The sequence below is a fragment of the Hippocampus comes genome, unplaced genomic scaffold (assembly GCF_001891065.2).
Source record: "Hippocampus comes isolate QL1 unplaced genomic scaffold, H_comes_QL1_v1.1 scaffold7, whole genome shotgun sequence".
Taxonomy (NCBI): Eukaryota; Metazoa; Chordata; class Actinopteri; order Syngnathiformes; family Syngnathidae; genus Hippocampus; species Hippocampus comes.
The window spans coordinates 559,608-583,161 of NW_017842060.1; the positions used below are offsets into that span (position 1 = coordinate 559,608).

The window sequence follows — 23,554 nt, forward strand, 5'->3', positions numbered from 1 at the left end:
CCTGTGTTTTGTGTGTGTGTGTGGGTGTGTGTGTGTGTGTGTGTGTGTGTGTGTGTGTGTGTGTGTGTTCGCCTCTGTGTGCCCTGCGAATGCCTGGCAACCGGTTCAGGGTGTCCCCCGCCTACTGCCCGGAGCCAGTTAGGATAGGCTCCTGCACGCCCCGCGACTCTTGTGAGGATAAAGCGGATCGGAAAATGAATGAATTATTTTCGATTGATATTGAAATTACAACTCAATGCTTTTTTTTTTTTTTTTTTACTCGCCAGTCAATAGGACTTCCCATTCGCAATGGCAGCTGTTGCACTGGCAGTTTCTAAAACAAAGTATTTAAAAGCACAGTGGGAGTGATTAGTTTTGCTGCGTGTTTAGTTTCGACAGTAAACTCCAACTGAGGTGAGCTGAAAGCACGCTCAACACAACCTTATGTAGGACTTAAAAAAAACAGCACTGCATACAAAGTGCAATATAAAAAGTACAAAAATCACACATATAAAAGCAAAAACAGTGAAGTCAAGGATCAACACAGCCACCGCTAGAATTTCAGTTGCTTTATTGATCAAAACGGTCACAAAAGAAACACATGAACAATAACACCGGCGACCGCCGCTACAACTGATGCCCATTGAACCCCCTGCGCCCCGCCAATGGTGGGGAGAGAGTCGAGGACCCGATGACCGAGGGGAAGGTTCCGAGGCGGCACGTTGTGATGGCACCGACAGGGAGGGGTCCCCGATGCCGGCTGCGGGTCGGACAACAGTTGGTCGGCTTCAACCCATTCACAAAAAAAAAACAACAACAACATTTTCCCCAGACATTTCTAAGTCAAAATCGGGTGTCATTGGTAGCCCTTTTAAGTAATCGGTCCAAAAAAATTGTAGAGCTCTGTAAATGAAATCATTGTTGCCCTTCACAAATGTGACAGGTGGGATTAAATGAGTTAATTAATTGGTTGCACACATTCAAACTCAGACGCAACAGTGTAGAAAGGAGAGGATAGTAAAAGTGATCAAAATTCGAGTAAATACGTGTCAGCGACATTACTTTTTTTTCGTTTCATTCAGCGTTTGGAATGATCCCATGGTCACTGTCGTTTAAAGAAAAACGGTGATGTCACGATCCGGTATGGGGCTGTCAGTGCCTTCTTGTACCGCGGGAGGGTCTTCAATGTCGGACATGCTGTGACAGAAGACGAGAGGACACATGAGCTCACAAAATTCGCCGTTTGGAGAGACTCTGTTTCTTCGTTTTAAAACAAAACGACGACTACGAACTTAATCGGCAGTCTTACGTCATTATCACAAGGTCGTCGGCTGGTTCCCTCCTCCTCCGTCGCAGGATCCACACAAGCAGAGACAGAGCAGACAAGGCAACAACGCCACCTATTGTTGCGCCAGCCACAATGGCACTCAACTGAGACGCGGACTCTGCAGAACAGGTTCAAACTGAACGTTAACGACCGAGCACCAAATTGAAACTCTTTTGAATCGTTTCGCTCCATCTGGTCCGCTTTCACACCTTCGCATGTTGGGGGTGCGGCGTTCCACTCGCCGGAGTGCGTGCACGCCATGCTGACCACCCCTTGAAGCTCGAAGCCGTCCTGGCAACTGAACGTACAGTTGTTCCCGTAGCTGAACCTCGTAGCCGGATCGTCTCCGCAGCTCACTGTGCCGTTGGATAAGTGGGGAGGACCAGGGCACTGAACGGCTGCAGCGCAAGAGAAAAAGAACAACAGGAAATCAGCACTCCCATGCAGGAAATAAAGTTTGATTGGTTTTTTTTCGAGGACTTTCCACGAACCTTCACATGTCGGCGGAGGATGTGACCAGTTTCTGGTGGCAGTGCACCTCAAGGGTTCCGGGTCGCTGAGCTCGTAGCCTTCCTCGCAGGAGTACCGGCACAGTGAATCGAAGGCGAAGTCGCCATCCATGCCAGTGCAGGAAATGTCGCCCTTGGGAGGGGAGGTCAGCTCGCTGCACTCAACAGCTGAAACGACGAACGTCAGCACAATTGATCATCCACCGCATATTTGCGTTGAATCGTTTCGCTGTTCCACGAACCTTCACATGTCGGCGGAGGATGTGACCAGTTTCTGGTGGCAGTGCACCTCAAGGGTTCCGGGTCGCTGAGCTCGTATCCAACCTCGCAGGAGTAGTGGCACAGTGAATCGAAGGCGAAGTTGCCATCCATGTCAGCGCAGGAAACGCTGCCTTTGGGAGGGGAGGTCAGCTCGCTTCCGTCACACTCAACCGCTGAAACCACGAACATTGATATAATTACTCATCCATTGCATATTTGCGGTTCAGCGTTCACTCTGAGACCTGTTTCTGTTTTTTTTTTCGCCCAATAGCTGAATGGATTCTTACCATGCTGACACTTGTCTCCATCGAAGCCTTCGGTGCACTGGCATCTGTGGCCGGGTACGGTTTCCACGCATTCTCCGTGGACGCATGAGTGACGTTGGCAAGAAGCTGGAACAAAAAGAAGGAAATTCACAAACTCTGCATTTTTTTTTTTTTTGGTTGGGGTGGGGGGTAGATTGCCATTCCCTCCACTGACCTGTGTAGCACAAAGCATAATGATTGGAACCGCACCACAAATCGTTCCATTTCCAGTATAGCCATTCCACACAATCCTCCTTCCTGTTAGGGTTACTTGGATCTCTATAGTTGTTGGGCTCCCGCCGCCCCCAGTTGGTGTCCTCATTTGTGACAGGCTCGTTGGTGTCAACCCGCTTCCAATTGTTGTCGATTTTACGGATCCCGATCCAGTAGCGGCCTCCCCTTGGGACCAACAACGTTTTGAGATGGTCGATCTCCTCCTGGTTTTTCATGGTCACCAGGTCGCCGTGGTATGCACGGCACCACGCTCGGGCCTGGTCCCAGGTCATCGTTTCGTCGGAGTATCGGTAAGACCAGCACTCAGCTTGCATGCAAAGCACTGAGGATGCAGATGCACATCAATATTTGAGAACAGTGTACTCTCGCGGCTGAATACCAAAGATGTCAATAGCAACATTAAAACCCTTGTGCACCAACTGTACCAAATTGGGTCACTTCGGACAGTTGCCACACAGCCAAAACTGTAAAAAAAAATTACTCCACGAAGCTGAAATTTTGTCAAAAAGTTCAAAATGACACCCCGCTTTTGAACATTCCAGTTGGTATATATCAGAATGACATGGTGGCATTTTGTGTCGACGGCCTGAGTCAAACACCCAAATTGGGCACATTGACGCCCATGAAAAATGCCCATTTTCAACAAGACTGTAAACCTGGTGTTTGATCGTGCATTTCTCGCAATCTCTGCGCAAATGACATCACATGACGGCTCACGCATCAAAGCCAGAATTGTGGGACGACAGTTTTACCTCTCTTGTCCACTAGAGGGCGCTAGAGCCTAAGATATCATTCTCGTGCAGCGGCGGGCGCGTCTTTCCCCCTCCCAAAGATGTCAAGGTAATAGCAAGAGGTAGATCACATTAAGATGTACTTTCTAAAGCGCCACATCGATAAAGTTGAGTTGAGTGAATCCAAAATAGGCTGTGGAGTTCTCACTTACCAGAGAAAATATAAGCCAAAAATATCCACCGGCGGGACATCTTGGCAGCCCTGTTGTGAAGTAAACAGAAAAAAAAAAATCATCAATATAATACAGGTTAGTCAGTCAATTTGAGGACAGAGCAGAGGGGGTCGGCTCGGCGCCATCAGCACTTAAGACCGTGGCAAAACGCTCAAAATAAATCAGAATGCATTCTCGCTGTAAAATCTGCACTTACCCTTTTCCGAGTGGGGCCTTCTTCCGAGACGACAAGTACGAGTTTCTTCGAAGCTTTGAAGGAAACAATCGTCCTCCCTCGGTGGTCAGCGAGGGTAAATGGGAAGGGATTCATCACCCATTTATAGCCATGTCCCAAGAAAAAGTCTGACGTCAGAACTTTCCTTTCTCCTGCAGGTGGTGCAACATTTCAAAGTGAAAAAATGTATCAAACCTCAGTCTGTGACTGAGACAGACCCAACACAGCATCAAGGACATGTGAATACTTTTTTTCTTGACACATTTAATCGCGCTCGACTTCGACTTGGAGGCATTTAGACTCCACATGCACGTGTGGAAATGCTTTAAAATTCCCTTCTTTGTTAATCTCGTTTAATATTCAAGTGCATGACTGTATAATTCAATAGCAATTAACAAGTCTTATGCAATCAGCAGGATCAGTTGCATGATACATGTGAATGATCAAAGTCAATTGCACATTGGTCTCATAAGGAAATCGAAGGAGCTTCACGAAATATTTGGGAAAATATCTGTTTATTAAATTTCAACATTTTCCAAATGTTCTTGTGCTTCTTTAGACCAAAAAAAAAAAAAAGGAAAGACATATGATGTTGGCTCTTGATAGCAGAGTCTGGGATCATTTTCATGGTCCGGCCCACTTGCCGTCGACCGAGGCCGTATGTGGCCCACAATGTCAAATGGGTTTGACAGCAGGTGAGTTTGGAACAGAAAAAGGAGTAACTCAACGTAAAATGTCTTGTTTTCCAGAAACCCACACAAATGACAAATAACCTTTTCACAGAACAAAAGTCTCGATAGAAATAATAACACTATGAATGAAATAAATAACTATTTCCTCCCTGTGTTCTTCACACAGAAAAAAAGCCAGAAATAAATGACACCATTTATGGAAGAAATAACAATCAAATTTTCAGGAAACAACCGGAACATACATTTTCTGCGCAACCTGAACAGGTTCAATTCGAGCTTATTTTTCAGGGCAAAATCTTTTCTTCAAATGACTCATATGAGCAGTCTCTCAAAGTTCCTGTGTTCCTTCCTTCGAATTCTCTTGGAGGTTCCGGCAGCAGGGGTGTCGTGGGCGTGGTACGCGGGGGTACGCCGTCCACCCACTTCTCCCGACGCCACATTCAATTTTTCTTGAAATGTGTGTTGATCATTGTTCTAATGCGAGTTATGCTTCAAAACGTTGGCCTGTGATTATTTTGGAGGAGTAAAACATTCAATTTAACGTTAGTTCAACTGGTGTTGTCGCCTATGATTGATGTTCTGGATGTATGAATAGAACATCCCAGAATCGCGTACAGACACTTCAAAAAAATCCTCACTACACCACTGTCGCCGTTGGCAGCTGGCTCTCTCCTCAACTTGCCCGTGACAAGCACACAGACGCGTTCATCTGTCAATCTCGATCTCATCGGCCTTTTCAGCAGTTTCATGCGCGCAAAGGTTCGCCCGCAGATCTCCGCGCTTCCAAAAAGTGCGGACGCGCATCGTCGGTGCGTGTTTTCTGGTGTCGGGGTACGTGACGTGTCGTCAACGAGAGCGCTGGGCTTGAATGCGTCTTGCGGAACATCGCAGTTCCGGACTCCAAACTGGCTCAAAATAAGGCCGCGCGCGCTTCATCGCTGTCGGCAACAAAGGGGTTCTGGAAAAGACGGGTTTCTTCCGCGTCAACACGTCCTTCGCGGAATCGCACACTGAACTCCGACCTTCAGCATTTCCAGCTCAAGTTTCACATCAAATGCTTCGGTGTGGGCAGACGTGTCACGAAGAGTTTCCCCTGGCCTCGGAGCTGCAAGTTCATGCGCCAAAGAAAAACTCTTGTTGTTCAAGACACAAACAAGTTCAGAGTGACCGGCAGACATCAAAGGATTGAGTGATTGACAGCCTGCAGGCAGACATTTTCTATTCGTGCTCGTCTTACCCCCCCCCCCCCCCCCCCCCCCCGCATGAAGTGCGTGCGTGCGTGTGGACAGACTGCTCACCTGTTGGGTGGCGGTGCACATGACTGATTGATTGCACATATTTGTTATCCGGCGGCCCGGTGGGCCAGTGGTTCGTGCGTCGACCTCACAGTGCAGAGGTCGTGGGTTCAACCTCCCCCCGTGCGTCCCCGTGTGGAGCCCCCCGCCCCCACATTCCAAAACTCCAAATTGTCCCTACGTGTGAGTGTGAGCGCGGGTGGTTGTTCGACTCCTTGTGTGCTGCAGTCGGCTGCGCCCACCTCCCCACCTCCCCCCGTGACCCCGCGTGCGCCAAAAGCGGATCGGAAAATGAATGAAGGATGTCCGCAAATTGCCTTGGCCTCGCTGCAGTTGTGAAGATTGATGTGAGAAGCATGTTGTTCCAATGGACGCGACAGCTTCTTGCTGACTTTTTTTTTTTTGCCAAAACTCTCTTTATGTTTGTGGCCCTTCCAAGTGGCACGACCGCGGTCCTTGTGAGGATGGAGGAATGAGACAACACATCAACACATAATTGTGCTCTTGGATGACTGTTTTCTTTTCCTTTTTTTACAATGTGATTGACCTTTACTTCCTGGCAATTTTAGGACCGTCCATGTTGTTCAATGAACGATAAACTCACCCAACTAACGAATAAAGACAAAGGGTCACTTTCTTACCGGATGAAAGGGTGCAAATGAACCTTTTTCTCAGGTTTTCATGTCAATGGCCCGTGCGTTCATGCACGTCATACATATTTATTGTCGACATCCACCAATGTGAAGAAAACGAGTGATAGCATCTCGCTTGAAGCGTGTATCAGCAAAGCAGGAGCATTTCGGGCAAAACGAACTTGCGGTGCGAAAAAAATTCTTGTCATGAAACTCTTGGGGCACCATTTTGAAACAATGTTTTATTTTCACCCGCATACAAGTACAAAGAGTATCATCAGTACCGTTTCAAGGACATCCTGGTCATCAGACCATGAGTCGACAAAACTTTGAATCCTGTCAGCTGAAAAAATGCCCAAACGCATTCAGCTTTGAATATTCACATATCAACATTGCCCACTCTTGAATGCAGCGAACATACAATCATGAATTTTGGACCAAAGACATGACCCCAAGGGGTCAAATATGCGACCGCCTACTTGTGTTTTGATGGAGAATAGACAAACACAATCATGTTTAAAAGTCTCATTTGACGACATGTGCTTGATCGACCTCGAACGAGCGTGCACAACAGAGCACAGGGAATCACGGGAGTCCAATGTGAGGCGAATGGAGCCAAGGCGCTTGTTCACTGAGAAGATTTCACTTCGGGTGAACAGGGGACAAGGCCTGCCTGGCAGTGGAAGACTCCCGGGTCGAGTCTCTGTTCAACCGTCCGAGCGAGCGAACATCTCCAACACGTTCACCTGCGTGGGAAAGTACTTGGTGGTGGCATTGCATTGCTCTGTGAACACCGCATCGCAAGCGTGCGCACACTTTTACAACCGAGCGGCTTTGTTCGGACAATCGAATGAATCAATCCATCCTTTATTGTCATTGCACACTTGTTACGACGAGATTTTGCAGGACCCGTCGCCCCCTAACTGCATCATAAAAGATATAAATACAGTACATTGCACTCCCCTCGACATACACACGTTTAAAAATTGAGATTCAACATTATGGAAGGGATTTTTGAAAATTGTGACTATACACTGTTCAAGGAAGGGTTAAAGTAGATTGTCGTGCCAAATTCTACGAATTTGTATGATCAGGCATTGACATGAGAATCTGTAAGATATTCGGCACTAATTAAGACACAGTCAAAGTTGCCTTCCAAAATGACATGAATCGGGCGGGCATTAACATGACAATATGTCGACTATTGCCGACCTCATTACAGAGAAAATGTACGAAAAGTTTCAAGGGCGTCATTTTGTTGAAAATTGTTTCCATGACACCACAGCTGCACATGTAACTTTGTGAGCAAACTTGATCACTATTTCTATCTATTTTTTAAACAACACGTGAAATATTTGTTCATTGACGTATGCCTTAAAAGTTGACACCCATTGTCTCCGACAAACCTTGACACTTAGAATCCAAAGAGGGGACGTTGGCCTGAGAATGCGCAATTATCAATTCAACGGACACAGAGTACCTTGGGTGGAATTTGCAATTTCTGGAAGAGGGAGGGGGCGTTGAGCAGAAATGGAAAAACCCGGGCCTTTAAGCGGCATCATTTTGAAACAATGTTTTATTTTCACTCGGATACAAGCACAAAGAGAGAATGTGCAGCACGGTGCAGTGACGGACGCTCGAATGGAATGCAGACCAAATGTCATGTTTAAAAAAAAAAAAAAAAAATACATGTAAATGGGAAGCAGGATGGTGTCTTACCAGGTGTTTGTTTGGGTACGACATCTTTTCCTGCAGTTCCGGCGATATGATATGAACATTCCCGCCACCATCACACACCTGGAAGTCACAAGTACATTTGACAAACGTCACCTACATAGGGCTGAACGACGTGGCTTGAACAAAATCTCAATCTTATTTCGCCTTTTCACTGATTTAGCTGGCATAGAAATATCTATCTGTCGAGGAAGAGAGAGAGAGATTTTTACAGATCATGTGAAAATAAGTATTTATATTCGGAAAAAGCCCCCCTTGGCATGAATGTAAATATGATTCTTGATAGATAGATAGTTTTTAGTTTCATCGAAAAACTTGTTGACCTTTATTGAACCAGGTCAAAAACTCATTGAGATTCTTGTATTCCTTGGCATTCGACTCAGCATGACTTAGATTTGTTCTCGGTGTTACTGTTCGGTGCTTTCTGCCGTCTTTATTACCGATTTGTTTTCCTGTTTATTGTGTATGTTAAGTTGCTCCATGTACAGCACTTTGTATGCAGCGATGGCTGTTTGAAAGTGCTCGAGAAATACAGTTGAGTTGAGATTGACAATCTCTTTGGCAAGAGTGACCCGTCTTCCCAAAGCAATTTAGAGTTTGACCGAAAGCAAATGAAAAGCCAAAGCATCGTTTCTCTTGATGGAATGTCAAAATGTTCAACAAAACGACACCTTTTGATGAAGGCAGCTTGTATGAGGGCAAGAAACACACCACAGCGCCTGGCACCACGTGGCAGATGTTGGAGAGGATGCGGCCCGGCTCGTCCGCCTGTCAATCAATTGTAATGGCAATTTGACATAGAACAGCGCAAAATGCAAGTAACTGTTTTTACTATTGAATGCTGAACAGTTATTTTGCGGATGAGCAAATTTGCACTCGTCTGTACTCTGTGTAGCTGCTCGCGCTGACCTTCACCACCTCCCAACAAGATAACATGAGAGCACAAGATGCGGGGGGCGGGGTGGGGTTGTCCCTCCATGTTTTTTTTCGGGGGGGCTCCCTTGACAGATCTGTGAGCTGTTTCCCTCCATGTTTTTTTTCCTTTTTTTAATAAATCTCATCATTTTTTATAAATACTTTCGTTGTCTCGGTTTCCCTGGACAAGACACAGTACGACATAAAAATTACACACACTACAGCCTTGATTTAAACAGCAGGGCCAAGTGCCTAATTCCAAATCCATATCCAAACGTCTCCTCCGGTTCGTGTACGTTTCAAGGGACATATGTCCCATAGCCAATACACGCCGGATTTTAATCTTTTGGAAGAGCCCGATCCCGATCTGAACATATCCAATTCCATTTTTTTCTCCTTTAGCCAAGACACATAATTGTGCCACTTGAGAGGAAAAAAACTGTATTGTGTGTGTTACCATGCGAGGAGAGTCTCCGTTTTGGTGTGTGAAATCTAGCTCCTGCACAGGACAATGGGAAGGAGGTTCTCAGGTGGAATGGCATGGCCTGCAGAGACAAAAGAATGGAATTTGAAGAAGAAGAAGAAAAAAAAAACAAGCTATAAAAATGGTGACCTTAACTGGATATATGGAAGCGCATTTGTGACCATTTTAAAATCAGTTTCAGCATAATAGTGTCAGCTGTCTTGCTTGAATAAAGTGACTGTGGCTTCTCTGCTCTTACATTCGACATGAAATGCACTCTAAGTCAGTCATTCTATTTTTTTACAACCTGTAGGTACTGCCTTGGTCATTAAAACATTAAAACAATATGCATTTTTGTTTCTGATTAACTGTCCTGTAAAATGCCCCCTGCCTTGAATTTTATGTTATTGTTTTTTTTTTTTTCCCAAGAGGAACTCAACAGGCTGCTCGGCTCCTCCCGCAATGATGACGGCCCTGCACTTATTCAACACCTGGGCAAAGTGGACGGCCGGGTTCATTCAAGAGAGGGAAGTTGACGCTGCTCTCCGACAGATTTCCTGCACATTTGCATCCTTGAATTTATATTGGTGTCTTCACTGACCTCGTTTGTAGTGCTGTGAGTTGAAGACAGTACCTTGTCTGTGTATAACCACCCGGCCGTCGGGTGTTGCTGTGGGTGAGACCCATGAAGAAGCCCTCACTTGCATCATGGGGGGGAAGCGGCCAAGTGTCTCTGAGGCCCCCTGTTGGTCATTTGGCGGAGCTGCAGAAAAGAGGAGCTGAATGACAAACTTGAGAAGGGGAGTTCTATTCGTCAGTTTTCTGAAATGCTTGTCCTGATTATGTCTTCAATTCGGGTGGAGACTATCCGAGCAATTTTCATGCACTGTGTGTTCCGCCCTCGTTGCGGCGAGACAGACAGATAACGCCTTCAATGACCACACCGTTGATATTTCTTGCGATTTATTCACCAGCGAGTCAAGAAGGTGTAAAACTGAAACAGACAGAACACATAAAAACACTTAGACGTTGTTGGAAAATGAAACGTGGCAAAACAATGTGCGCCACTGGTCCGATACGAAAGGAAAGCGCGGCTACGCTCGTGTAGCTACCGCTAACGAGCTAATGTGCTAATCGCTGTGCGAAAATGCTAACTGTAAACCATTGGAACGCCCCTCGAATGTAAATCCACGGTCGACACACCCCACTAATTAATAATGTGACATACATTTACATAAAACACTTACATGCAGGCTGTGCTTGGCCAACGACAAGAAGCTGCAGAACATCGTTCGGAGGTTGCCCGTGCAACGTGAAACAGGAAGTGTCTCACTACATACCGTCCGGTCACTCCATAACGTCCGGTGTGCCCTTCACAAAAAAGAACTTACTTTACAAAATAAAGCAGCTCTGTCACGACAGAAAACAGGAAACAAATGTGACATGGCTCTTCGGGAGCCAGAACACTGTGGGAAAATAGTTTTTGTTGGTAAAATCCGAGTTATGGTGACACAGGGGCAACATAATCAGCTACACCTGCATGAATAAAGAAGGAGAAGAAAATAAAACATCTGCCTAGAAAACAAACAAACAAAAAATCTCCGTTTTGACAATTAAATGAAAAATATTGCGATCATATTTGTTGTCGAACTGCATCATATGCAAACACAGCATGTTTAAATCTGATCCTGTGGTTCTACACCAACAGGGGTGTTCAAGCAATATTCCGTCGTCCTATTCGACAAGGGTCTGATGTCCGACCTGTTGCCGTGCTCTGGTTGCCGTGCAGGGACTGACGGTAGCGGTTCGAGACCCCCGTGTGCCGATTCTCCTAATTGGAGCCAATGGGAGTGTGCTGAGTCACGCCCGAACCCACATATTTCTCCACAAAACCACCTAGCTGTGGAAAACAAAGGAGAGACCATTGTGAGTTTTTTTCCCTTTCTTTTTGGCAATTGCAGCACACAGAACATCACTCCGTGCCGTCTTACTTTTCTGCTGATTATGCTTTTCTCAAAATATTTGTGCAGCTAGGGAAACAAAGTGGAAGACAAGATTTAGGTTATATTATAGCAGGATTGGATCAATTACTCAAAATAATGTACATTATTAGCATCTTCAATTAGTGCTGTAATATTGCTGAGACTGTCTCTCAGGGACCTGGGTTCAGGTGTTTTATCATCAGCATCCTCCCCCTCATGCAATGAATAAATTAATGATACAAAACTCAAAAAAAACACCCAAAAACCATTTACATTTTTATGTTATGTTGTAAAGCAATATTCAAATTTTCTATCCATTCGTGAAAAAGAAAGAAATTGCAAAGTTTACGATCAGCGTTCACTTTCACCTACATCAATGTCTTGGATAATATCTTTTATTTTGCTTCCTCCGTCTTTTATTTTGATCACTTTTACCCTCTCTTCCAGCGTCAGAGCTCCTGTTTTAGCTGCTTGACATCTAAAGGTCCGTTTTGTAGCCATGTTAGCAATCCAACGTTCTTTTTTACTTTGATCATTCACATATATGCACTGCAACTGATCCCACTGATTGTCCAAAGGCATAAAACTTTAACAAATAATTGGTATTGAAAAAATATAGTCATGCATTTTAAGATGAAACGAGATTTATAAAGAAAGGAATGTTTAAACCATTTACACATATGCATATAAAATCTAAATGTAATCCCTGCCTGCACCTTACAAACTAAAAACAGTCTGCCCCTTAGCGGATAATCCACGAATTGCATTTTATTAAAAATATTAATTCCGTGTCTTTTATGCACCCCCCCACACACACATTTAAATTATCCTGCGGGCCTATTCAATCCTCCTCGGGGGCCGGTTCCAGCCCACGGGCCGTATGTTTGACAACACTGGTTTAGAGACCTAATATGTAACGCCACTGAATTGAACCCGCTAGAAATGTCGAACGAAATGTACTCGGGTGATTACACACGATTTGAAAGTAAAACTTTATTGTTTAAAAAAAAAAAAAAAAAAATCCACTTGATTCCGAATATCTATGACCAATTTTTATCAAGGCTCGCGAAGTTGACATCGGAAGGCAGTGTAATACTGTACAGTCAAGCATACACACACAAAGAAGAACAGGCCTTGTCCTCTGCTCTCGTGACGCGTAAGTGCGAACGATTTGCATGCAGAGTGAGTTAGTTGTATAGTTTGTTGGCATTCAGCCAAGTGGACATTTTCTTTTTTCTAAATAAGGCAAAGCTTTGTGTTTTTAAGTCCACGGCGTGTAATTCTCCTTAGCTTGTTTTGTTTCAGACGTTCTGCTCACGTCAGGGTTGCGTGAGCATTCGCATCAGTCTTCTTGGCAGTCCAGTGGTTAGCGCGTCAACCTCTCAGAGGTCGCGGGTTCGATCCCGGCTACGGCCTCCCTGTGTGGAGTTTGCATGTTGTCCCCGGGCCTGCGTGGGTTTTCTCCGGGTACTCCGGTTTCCTCCCACATTCCAAAAACATGCACGGCAGGCTGATGGAACACTCCAAATTGTCCCCAAGTATGAGTGTAAGCGCAGATGGTTGTTCGTCTCCGTGTGCCCTGCGTTTGGCTGGCAACCTGTTCAGGGTGTCCCCCGCCTACTGCCCCAATAAAGCGGATTGGAAAATGGATGGAAGGATCAGTCTTCTTGTTAGCATCAAAGAATGACGAGAGACACAAAAATGTTGTCTTGATGAGTCAAACTTTATTGACAAAAATACTGAGAACCAAACAGGCGAGAGAGCGAGGAGGTCCAACGTGTTTTTAATGCTATTGTTAGCAGCTAGCCGCTAGTGGCTCATGTCCTCAGCGCCTTTTCGGCGAGACTAACTTTGACGCTGGCGTCTACTTCCTGCGGCGGCTCCCTTCTTGCTGCTGTGGAACGGACAGATCAAGCCACGTTTGCATGGTACCGCGTGTGCTTGAATGTAAATGCTTGCTCTGCTCTTAATAATGTTCAAATAAGTCGACGTGCACATGGAGCTGAATGTGCTGCATTATTGTGCTCGCAGAACATTGGCGTGGAGTCCAGCATGTCATGAAAACATGTTTTGAAGTGTTTGCTTTTTTTGTCTACATTCATATGTTCAAGGTGTCAAAATCTGAACAGAAATGCAACGAGAAAATGTTTCCGATGATAGCGATATCTTCCTGCCAGTGATTTGTTAGCATCTGTGCTTGCATCTCACGAAAAGTTGTTTTTGAGTTCCTGTTTGAATGGTCAGCAATGAGTCATAAAAATGTTGGCATTATTGTACGGAAATTTGTTCAGAGTTGTATCTTTTCTACACCTTTGGATGGTCGTGAGAAGCGAAGTTTGGGAATTGGCTCCGCATTTTGGAGCAAGTGGCTGAAAACAAATATGTAGGACACAAAATCCACAATAAGATAATAAAACATGTTAAAATGTTGTGACTGACGATTGTCTTGATGTCTGCCGGGAAACTGGTATCGGCGAATGTTTTTTTTCCCCTAACTTGCCACAGGGCGCAAAATTCCTCCCTTTTCACCTGAGCGCAAATTCAAGATCACGGCTCACTTCCATCGGTTGATCCTGCGCAACTGAACGTAGGCTAGGGTCATGCAGACCACGATGATTCCAAGAAGGGCCACCTGGTTCTGCCAGAAGCCCCACGCGGAGTAGTCGATGTCCTGAGTCCAGAGGAACAGCTCGCCCGGGATGCTACGGAGGGCGCCAATGAGAGTCGTGACTTTAGGTTCGGCCGTCGAATGATTTTGAGTGGCGGCTCTCCTCACGTGGTGGTGTTGGTGGAGAACAACTGTCCCGCCATCTCGTTGATGAACGCAGCCTGGTGGCGGGGGGGGGGAAGAAAAACGCATGGTCAACTTTCAACATGTCAACGGGCTTATTTGCACCTCGCCGTCATCTTATGCAAAAAACAGTCAAACAAATTGGATTTTGATGGCACGGTTGGCAACATTGTTCCCCCCGCGATGAACAGGGGTTCACAATTTGACATGTAAATTGCGTGCCTGCACGGCACCGTCCACGACCAAGTTTTTGACTTTTGTGGATTATTTGTCATTTTTCCTCAAACGGCCTCGAGTGAGTTGGGCCCTTACATTGAGTCCATATTTGAAGATGCTGATCCACTTGAGCCAGGACAGCCAGCTCAGCATGGCGTTGAGGTTGACCAGGTAGCCGCCAAACACCTGCGCAAAAAGGACAAACGCGATGCAAGACGCCGCAGAGGAGCGAGGGGCGCGCTCGGACCGAACCATCATGAAGACGAAGGGGAGCGCGATGAAGATGTTGGCCATGGCGAAGGACGACACGCTGGCCGACACCAGGAAGGCTAAGCTGACCCCCGCCAGGCTGACCATGGACATGGTCAGCGCGAAGCGCAGGAAGGCCGTCAGCGCCGACTTCAGTCCTGCACGCAGTGAATACGTTCAGAAAGTTCAAGAAAGGGACTTGTATGAAGTTGACCAGGAAATACTGTGAACACATGAATCCGTCCATCCGTTTTCTTTTGCGCTGATGCCGGTCAGGTGGAGCCTATCGGAGATGAGATTGGCAGACTACAACCTCGAATGCTCACCAGTCAATCACAGGGCATACATAGGTAAAACTATACATATTTATAAACAATAATTCACTAATAATTTAATAAAAGAATGTGCACATTTATTGTGTTTTCTCTCTTAAAATAATAATTATTATTAGGGCCTGACTGATACGGATTTTTATGGGGCTGGGGGGCGATGCAGATTCTGGTACCTGGCAGAGTAAAATTGTGATAACTAATTAATGAATTGGCTGATCAATTGAAAAATTTATGATGAAAATAATTTAGTTTTGTTTTTTTCACACTTAAAATGATCAATATATGAATTACAGGCAGAATTTTTGACTATTTTACATTATTTTGTCCTTTAGTATCACTTTAACTTAACAACAGAGGGGAGAGTTGGCCGATTTTTTGCACATGGGTCATTGGTTGAATCTCATTCTTTTTGTTTTATGTTGTAATGTGGTAAAAAAAAATATATAGACCTGCAAAGAGCGGCAAAACATAAAATCAGCCAATTTAAAATGTTTTTAAAAGATTATATTGGATGATATCATCAACTGTCTGATTAATCAGTTGCGATAACTATATCTTGATATATATATATAAATATATATAAATAAATATAAATAAATAAATAAGTATATATATATATATATATATATATACCATATATGCGTGTGTGTGTGTCTGAATGCGCCTTTGAGCAGTGGAGTTAAAAGGAGTAAGTGTGCTTTGGGTCCGAAAAATCCACATTGGGAGCGCATGTACACACAATATAGATTGATCGATTAAAATTGCTCCGGTAAGTAAAGTTCAGATGTGCTGGCACGCGCATGCGTTGGATTACCCATCATGTAGTAGGCGATGACGGAAAAGGCAAAAATGGGAATGATGCGGTTGGGGATGAGGTCGGCGAAGATCTTGGACAGGAAGTAGACGGACGTGCGATAGTAGCCGCTGGAGTTTTCGTGGCTGCACAGCAAAAATGACCATAGCAAAATGATCCCATCAACTTGAAATCAGATGTCTGAAAAGGTGTCTCACATGAAGATGGCCCTCTCGTTGATGAAGAGCTCCACGGCAGAGAGATTCCCAAACACCATGTTGATGATGAGGAAGAAGAAGGCGCCGGTCCTACCCAATGAGGATTTGTTAGCGCTAAGTTAAAATATGATTTTAGTCTTGCAATATTAACCATCTTAAAAAAAGTGACTTTTCTTGAACAAAAATTATTTTTTCCCCATTCAGACAGCTCAATTCACTTTGTAGTTCATCCAGAAAAAAATAAGACGTTATTCTCAGTTATTTCATCGACAAAAATTTGTCCCACATAGTTTATTTTAATTACTTTATTCTCATTATGTCACAACTCACTCATTTTATTGGAAAAGACAATAAAGCAAAGTGTGCATTATTCTTTTTTTTTTCCTGCAATACTTTCGACATAAAAACTGTTTTTATTGTTGGAAATCACAAAACAATAAAATATTATGTATATTTCAATTTTGTTCTATATTATGATTCTGCATATTTAGTTCAATAATGATGAATAAAATCAATTATGCACATGTATTTTAATAGAAAGACAATGAACTGCCTTTATTCCAAATGAAATAAAATTCCCGACATCGATTCAGGACAAGAAGTTCAATGATTTGCCAAGTACCGAAATTTATGTCATTGAACCCAGTGAATTCAAATGCACTCTAGAAGCAATAGAAATTGCCCTGACTTATGTGCGGTGTACCTGTTCTGCAACGCTTCCGGCAGGGTTAAGGGCATTTGGAAATAAATGAGGCCCACCAGGACAGCAAAGAAAATGGTGAGAGCCAGCTGGGCGTACGATGTCTCCGGGTTCCTCAGCGTGTTCAGCACCGTCCTACCGCACACCACGCGCAGCTGTCGCACGCAAACACATGCGCAGGATAAAGTGGCGTGATGACGGTTCATCGGACGGCCAGCCAAGCAGTAGCAGACGGGCTTTACATACTCCAAATACTCACCAAATTTGGTTCAAGCTGGTAAAAATTTTCCCCCAAAATAACTGGATCACATCGTCGACATGGACGTTTTTGAAAACGTAGCCCACAAAACCGAGGTTGCTTTCGGAGCGCGGATATTACTTGACGTGTCTATCATGAGTAGACCCACAAATAAAAGGCTCTAGAACCGTCGCCAAAACAGATACAGAAAGGCTGTCATTTTGCTTTGAAGGCTCATTTGGGCTATTTTCAGGGAACAATAGAAAATGATGCCCCCTTAAACCAGCATCACATGGAATTTGATGGTCATGTCAATCATTGAGACCCCCCCCCCCCAAAAAAAAAGTCTCAAGCGCCTGCGCCTGAAAAGCCACAGGAAGATGGCCATTTTGATTCAAGATTGTGACTGTCGCCTCATTTGCTTCAAAGGCGATGTTGTCTTTCAATGTCCCGGAAAAGTTCCGACCCCGAAGCCGGTTTCATTCAGTAACCTGAAATTTAGTCGACATGTCTGACACGTGTAGACCCACAAAAAAAGTTCTCAAAAGAAACCACGGAAAGTCTGGCATTTGTCTTCGAAGCAGTCGTTTTAGGTTCTTCTGGGATTCCTTCAAATCTACAACAAAGTCTCAATAAACCACGTCTGAAAAGAAACAGGAAGTCAGCCAATTTGGTTCCAAGCAACCATTTCAGGCACATTTGAGCCATTTTCAAGGATCAAAAAAGACCAAACTGTCCTTGAGAGATGATTTCCAAATGTGAAGCGGGTCGACTCGAAAAGAACCATTTGGGGTGAAACAATCCAGCGATTGAGCAAAGTGAAAGACTGACCTGGTAGAGGAAAGAAGTGGCGTAATCATCCACCTCTTCCTGAACTTTGACCCTGTCTGCGACCGCGCGGTTGATGCAGTCCAGATGGCGCAGCGTGTCTTGGCACAGCTGCGACTGATAATACTTGACCGCCAGGATGTTCTTACGCTCACCTGGTGGAGATAAAAAGTCACGATAAAGGTGCTCATGGACACTGATCAAAAATCCCAACCGCTGTGCTGAAAGAAAAGTATCCAAATTTCAGTGTATTGCCCCCCCCAAAAAAATGACTACCTATCGACAAAAAATATCCAGGCAAATGACGTATCGTGACAGTCGTATAGCGTACTTGTATTGACTTCCTCGAGGGAGGACTTTGCCTCGCCGTTGGTGATGTCCATGAAGAAGTCGGCGGGGTTGTCGAAGGACTCGATTTGGTAGCCTGGAACAAAAGATCGATGTTCGAGGTCACCGTGAGGAATGAATGTCGCTTCATGGGTGCCACGGCGGAGTGTAACCGAGGTCGGTGAAGTATTGGAGGGTCTGGTGGGCCGCCCCCGCGTACACCACCTCGCCTTTGTGCATCAGCGTCAGGTGGTCGAAGCGTCGGAAGATGGAAAAGCGAGGCTGGTGGATGGAGAAGATGACCGTCTTGCCTCGCCTCGACAGTCTGCAGGCACAGCGGGTGCGGTTTGACTTGATCGATGAGGCATTTCTCATTTTCAGTAAATGTGCAACATGTTTTGGGGTGCCGTGTCCAGTTTTCAGGGGAAAAAAAAAACAATTGTCATTTGGAAATAAGGCGGCGCTAAACAACATTTGGGAAAAGTTAGTTTCTGAAATAAAAATGTGTTTACACATTTACATTTTAGGGTTTACTGTGTTATGTTTTTACTGCATTTCATTTATTGTATTTTATTATGATTTTTTTTTTTATTTTACAAAGCATAAAAAACAATTTGAAAAAAAAAAAGTCACAAAATCATTCCTAGTCGTGATCGATGTTGCTTTCCATTTGTATTAGATTTTATATTGCATTTGGTTTTCTTCAACATAAATGTGAACGTTGGAACTTTATTTAGCAAGAATCGTTTTTGTGGCGGGCCACATCGTAGTTATGGTTTCATTCGGAGGGTCTTTATGACTATGAACCCAAATAAATGTATGGTTCCCTCTGATTACAAATATACAACAAATTGATGAATAACCAATTTTGGAGTCCTTGGCGAGTGAAAATTGTTTTTTTTGTCCTGATGGTATTGCATATATTTTAAATGGGGATTGTTCACCAAACAGAAGCTTGCAATCTCAAAGTTTTTCAACGTGAAGACAATTTGCGATTTAGGCCTATTAGCAAAAAACGTGAAGTCGACGCAGGTCATTTGAGTTTTGCGAGCCATCTAAAATGATATCGCTGGGCCAGATCTGGCCACCGGGTCTTGGATTTGACACCTGTGTTCTAAATGGAGGCAGGTGTGCGAAGACTCCCATTTAAGGTGAAGTTGAATGTTTTGGTTGACTCTGAACATAGACAAATACTGTACCCAATTGTAGGAGGGTGTGCACAATTGTGCAAGCACGCCTACTGGGTTGTCTGTCCATAATTATTTAGCTTGATGACGTTGCTGTTGTTTGCGTACTCGTGCAGTAGACCGATGATGCAGTTGGCCGTGTTGGAGTCCAGGCCCGTGGTGGGCTCGTCCAGGAAAAGGAGAGCCGGGGAGGTGATGAGTTCCATACCGATGCTGCAGCGCTTCCTCTCGCCACCCGACACGCCGCGCAGGAACTCTGTCCCGATCTGCACGCAAGCACCCGCCCTCCCTTTAAATATGCTGCCACTGTGACAGTCTCAATGGCGACACGGCACCATTCTCGAGAGGATGAGGTGGCGCGTTTTTGAGACTGCATGGGTGACAACAATGGGGAAGTGCTGAGGCACATGCTTGGAGCAATTAACAACAAACCAAAACTATGAACGGGTTGATATTTGGAATGGTGAACTTAGTTGAACATGTTTAATTCTGAACTTTGAACTCAACTCATTCATTTTTTTAAATTTGTTGAAAATTTTGTAAATAATACTTTTGAGTTTTTACAACACAACACTTACCTTGATGTTTTTTTATGTTGAACACAATAAATAAATAAAATGAATGATAAAAAAGTAAAACGAATAAAAACTAACACACCCACTTTGAAAACGAATATAAAGTAACGAAAATTAAATCACAAAACTTAAAGCAAATAAAGACTAAAATGATGAAAAATTCCAAAGCGAAAAGAACGCAGCAACTCTGAATGACTTCCCATGTAAAATACCTTTTGGAATGAATTACGTCTCACACGCACCCCACGTCCACAGAGCTCAGAATCTTCCTGCCCGTGTTCTGATCAAATTGACCAAAATCGCATTTCGACCGGCAATTAATGAGACGACCGACTTTCCGCCGCCAAATGGTGACTCCGTCGGCCGCATCCGGGTGTGTCCCACCTTGGTGTCCGCGCAGTTGTTCAGGCCCAGCTCGTCCAGGAGGGCGTCCACTCGATGGCGTTTGTCGGCGGACGAGTGGCGTCGGGGGTCGAGACGCAGGTTGGCGCTGAAGCGCAGATTCTCCCGCACGCTCAGCGTTCCCATCAGGATGTCATCCTGGGAATCATGGCACTCATGTGCTCATCTCCCGCCCCTCCTGAAATTGTCTGTGTGTGTGTGAGTGTGTGTGTGTGTGTGTGTGTGTGTGTGTGTGTGTGTGTGTGTGTGTGTGTGTGTGTGTGTGTGTGTGAGAGACGCACCTGGACCACATACGCGGAACTGAGCCTGAGTTTGGAGGTCACAACCTTGCCATCCACCAAGACGCTTCCTTGCCGGAGCCCGGCGGGATCTTTTCTCCCGGCGATGACATCCAAGAGCCTGTGTGTCAAGGCAATGTTGGGAAATAACCAAGTACAAACACTTTGTTACTCGCCTTAGGTCAATTTTTCAGGTATTTGCCCTTTGATTGGGAACAGTGAAAGCTCCCCGTATTTGTGGCTTGGCATTTGCGAGTTCACCTGCTGGCGGATTTTTTTTTTTTTTTTGCCATTTCGCCCTCTGTTCTTGAGCTCAGGTTACAGCTTGAAGTTAAAACTTAGACAAAAGTAATGATTTGGCACCAACTTACCATATCTTGGGCCCAATGAACTACATTGAAAGGAGTTGAGAGGCTTCCTTTAGACAAAAATAGTGTTTGGTGCCATCATGTGGCAGCTTGGTTCTGAGGAAAAAGTGAGTTGATCAGCTCTATTCGAACAAAAGCAGTGCTTTTCCACTATCAGGGAGCATATTGGTGCCAAGGAACTAAGTTGAAGTGAACTGAGGAGTTTCATCTAGGTAAAAGTAGTATGATGCCACCATCTTTTGGCAACTTAGTGCTAAGGATCTCTATGTATAGGTGAATTGAGGAGCTTAATTGAGACCAAAGTATTACTCTATCGCCATTTTATCGCATCTTGGTGCCAAGCAACTAAGCTGAAGTGAGTCAAGGACTTTCATTGAGGCCATTTTGTGGCATCTATAGGCAATTATAAAGCGTTTTGGGCGGGGGTGGCGACAATTACGGATACTATTTTCGATTTGTGTGAACTGATTAAAACGGGTACAGTCTTGTACAGAAATTTAACAGTTGTACATTTCATATTCTGCACTTTTTACTTTTACCTTCTGTCAAGAAATTGAACCAATGGATTTATTTTCACCAGCAATTTTCTCTCAGACACCCAGGTTATACAGTGCGAGTACTTTTGCCATCTGTGGCGAGTGTGAGGACAGTGGTGAAACGTGAAATGTTTGAAGTTCCTCGTGGAATGCGTAAACTTGTGCTCCTTACGATGTTTTACCGCTTCCCGTGGCACCCATGATGGCGTTCATGCCGGGTCTCATGATGCCGCTGCAACAACGACACAAATGTCCATTCATACAACATTCCTCTTTTTCCTAGCGGAATTGTCATGTTTTACATTTGTACACACGAAGATCCATTTGTTTTCAGTTATACCAGTCGGAGGCACCATAAATGGAATCATCCTAAAATACAACATTTGTAATTGATTTTATTTAAAAAAAGCCGACTTTCATTGCCTTTTTTAAAAACACATTGCAGAAATATTTGGTTCCTACCAACCTAACATCTTTGAGGATGTACTTTTCCGGATGTTTCTTTCGACACCAATTGCTCTCCGGGATGCAGTAGTGCAGGTTGCTGAATGTCAGCGTGGGTCCTCGTTCTTGGGAGGAATCCTCTAAGGCAAACACGTCCTGTTGTCCCTTGGTCATGTTGAAAATGTGACAAGTGAATGGCAGCACTGAAGTCTTCATGAGAAGCACAGAAACGTGCGAGCTGCCATAAAAATAGGCCAGTAATCTTTGGACTCTCCCTGACTCTCAGCCATAAAAAAATAAACAAATATATAAAGGCAGCATGAACTTTCCATGAACTCACCATAATCTCATCAACTGTAGCCAAAGATACTGATACTGATACAGCCATAAACACTCAGCTGTATTACTTCAACAATGTTAATGCACCTGTATAAGTTCTAGTGGCCACCGATACCCCCGCCCAAAAAAAGTAAATAAAATCAAAACACATCTCATATGAACTTTTCTTTTTTTAATACAATTAATTTTGCTATAGTCTGAATTGAAGTGGTTGAAAAATCAACGTGCCTAATTATGCCCGCTCGATCTGATCTGAATTTGTGTGCGTGGCAGAGTAACAATGCACCCCCAAAACATACATATGAGTAAATGACTTAAATGAGTTAGTGAGTGCTGGGATAGGCTCCAGCACACCCCTCCCCCACCCCGCGACCCTGGTGAGGATAAGCGGATCGGAAGATGAATGAATGAGTTAGTCAGTTAAATAGTAAATTTCTAACACTGCAAAGCATAAAAAGTTGCCTTGGCAATATACTAAAACAAACACAACTCACCGTCAGATCTCTTGAGGTCAACAGCTAGCAAGGCTGAATTTAGTTTCTTATTTTTATAAGTACCGTTTCCTCCACATTATGGCAGTCCACGGTGGTGGAGGTAATGCGCCATTAGGCTAATTTGGCACCAAAACGCCAATCATAACACCACAGAAGAAGAATTGACCATGACGTCAGTTACGTTAAGGGATGAATTGCTGTTTTTTTTTTAATCTATCGGTGCAAACTTTTATTGAAAGCTTACAAACTGTCAGTATTTAAGAATAAATATAATAAACAGAATAAAGATTTTGCGTGAAGGAAAGCCTTTGAAATTGTGTGGATTTGTTTTGCATTTAAAACTCTGACGTTTCACTGTTTTGTTATAGTTTCAGTCAGAGTTTGTGCTTAGTTTTTATTTAATACACGAAATATGCGGCAGTTTCGCTCGAAAACAGGTTAATATAACAACGGAATCTTCCTTGTCCTAGTTCCCACGAGACCACTACGTACTCGTGGCGTCACCTGGACATTAAGGCTTTCGACCGATAAACCTTTACTCGCCAAAATCCACCTGTAAATAAGGTGTTATCCTGTATTTACAATGAACAGGGGTGGAATTGAATAGGTTTTCGCAGGCTTCTTGCTGCCCCCTGCCGGGCACAATGCGATAAAGGCGCCAGTTTAAAAAGGCGAGTCTTCGGGGTCTTTTTTTGTCATTGCTTGACCAATCAGAGTTTGTGTGCTCAGTGTG

At 44.3% G+C, this 23,554-nt stretch overlaps 2 protein-coding genes and 1 long non-coding RNA gene across 6 annotated transcripts; all 3 read right to left on the reverse strand.

Annotated features, from left to right (window-relative positions):
• Positions 1–539: 539 nt before the first annotated feature.
• LOC109511287 (P-selectin-like) lies at positions 540–3,841 on the reverse strand. Its single transcript, XM_019862268.1, has 8 exons — positions 3,776–3,841; positions 2,562–2,937; positions 2,364–2,476; positions 2,058–2,249; positions 1,904–1,983; positions 1,516–1,645; positions 1,290–1,424; positions 540–1,178 (listed from the first exon to the last, which is right to left on the reverse strand). Exons 2-8 carry the CDS (start codon positions 2,927–2,929, stop codon positions 1,162–1,164), a joined length of 1,035 nt encoding a protein of 344 aa, XP_019717827.1. The 5' UTR covers positions 2,930–2,937; positions 3,776–3,841; the 3' UTR covers positions 540–1,161.
• Positions 3,842–6,922: 3,081 nt separating this feature from the next.
• LOC109511312 (uncharacterized) lies at positions 6,923–10,849 on the reverse strand. Of its 3 annotated transcripts, none has more exons than XR_002167285.1 (5): positions 10,159–10,623; positions 9,519–9,606; positions 8,818–8,914; positions 8,132–8,209; positions 6,923–7,158 (listed from the first exon to the last, which is right to left on the reverse strand). It is a non-coding gene; the product is annotated as an uncharacterized LOC109511312 (long non-coding RNA). The 3 variants fall into 3 exon arrangements; XR_002167286.1 differs by lacking the exon at positions 6,923–7,158 and adding an exon at positions 10,772–10,849 and having other exon boundaries at positions 7,848–8,209; positions 10,159–10,518; XR_002167287.1 differs by lacking the exons at positions 6,923–7,158; positions 8,818–8,914 and having other exon boundaries at positions 7,848–8,209.
• Positions 10,850–13,212: 2,363 nt separating this feature from the next.
• abcg2b (ATP-binding cassette, sub-family G (WHITE), member 2b) lies at positions 13,213–22,262 on the reverse strand. Of its 2 annotated transcripts, XM_019862211.1 has the most exons (15): positions 22,011–22,262; positions 21,717–21,776; positions 20,644–20,761; positions 20,345–20,500; positions 19,494–19,651; positions 18,372–18,523; positions 18,203–18,295; positions 17,875–18,026; positions 16,809–16,960; positions 16,106–16,195; positions 15,909–16,033; positions 14,766–14,920; positions 14,610–14,699; positions 14,283–14,335; positions 13,213–14,208 (listed from the first exon to the last, which is right to left on the reverse strand). In XM_019862211.1, exons 1-15 carry the CDS (start codon positions 22,202–22,204, stop codon positions 14,061–14,063), a joined length of 1,896 nt encoding a protein of 631 aa, XP_019717770.1. In that variant the 5' UTR covers positions 22,205–22,262; the 3' UTR covers positions 13,213–14,060. The 2 variants fall into 2 exon arrangements, with proteins under 2 accessions (XP_019717770.1, XP_019717769.1); XM_019862210.1 differs by having other exon boundaries at positions 14,610–14,920.
• Positions 22,263–23,554: the final 1,292 nt, after the last annotated feature.

Bases quoted from the DNA above. Each gene is read 5' to 3' on its own strand.
- LOC109511287 (XM_019862268.1), bottom strand. From the start codon at position 2,929: ATGCAAGCTGAGTGCTGGTCTTACCGATACTCCGACGAAACGATGACC. The intron at 2,477-2,561 runs CACAGGTCAGTG...TTTCCTTCTTTT, and splicing joins AATCATTATGCTTTGTGCTA to TGTTCCAGCTTCTTGCCAAC. The intron at 1,425-1,515 runs GTGTGAAAGCGG...CCTGTTCTGCAG, and splicing joins CGCACCCCCAACATGCGAAG to AGTCCGCGTCTCAGTTGAGT.
- abcg2b (XM_019862210.1), bottom strand. From the start codon at position 22,204: ATGAAGACTTCAGTGCTGCCATTCACTTGTCACATTTTCAACATGACC. The intron at 18,027-18,202 runs GTACGCTATACG...TATCTCCACCAG, and splicing joins CCTCGAGGAAGTCAATACAA to GTGAGCGTAAGAACATCCTG. The intron at 16,034-16,105 runs GTGAGACACCTT...TTTGCTGTGCAG, and splicing joins AACGAGAGGGCCATCTTCAT to CCACGAAAACTCCAGCGGCT.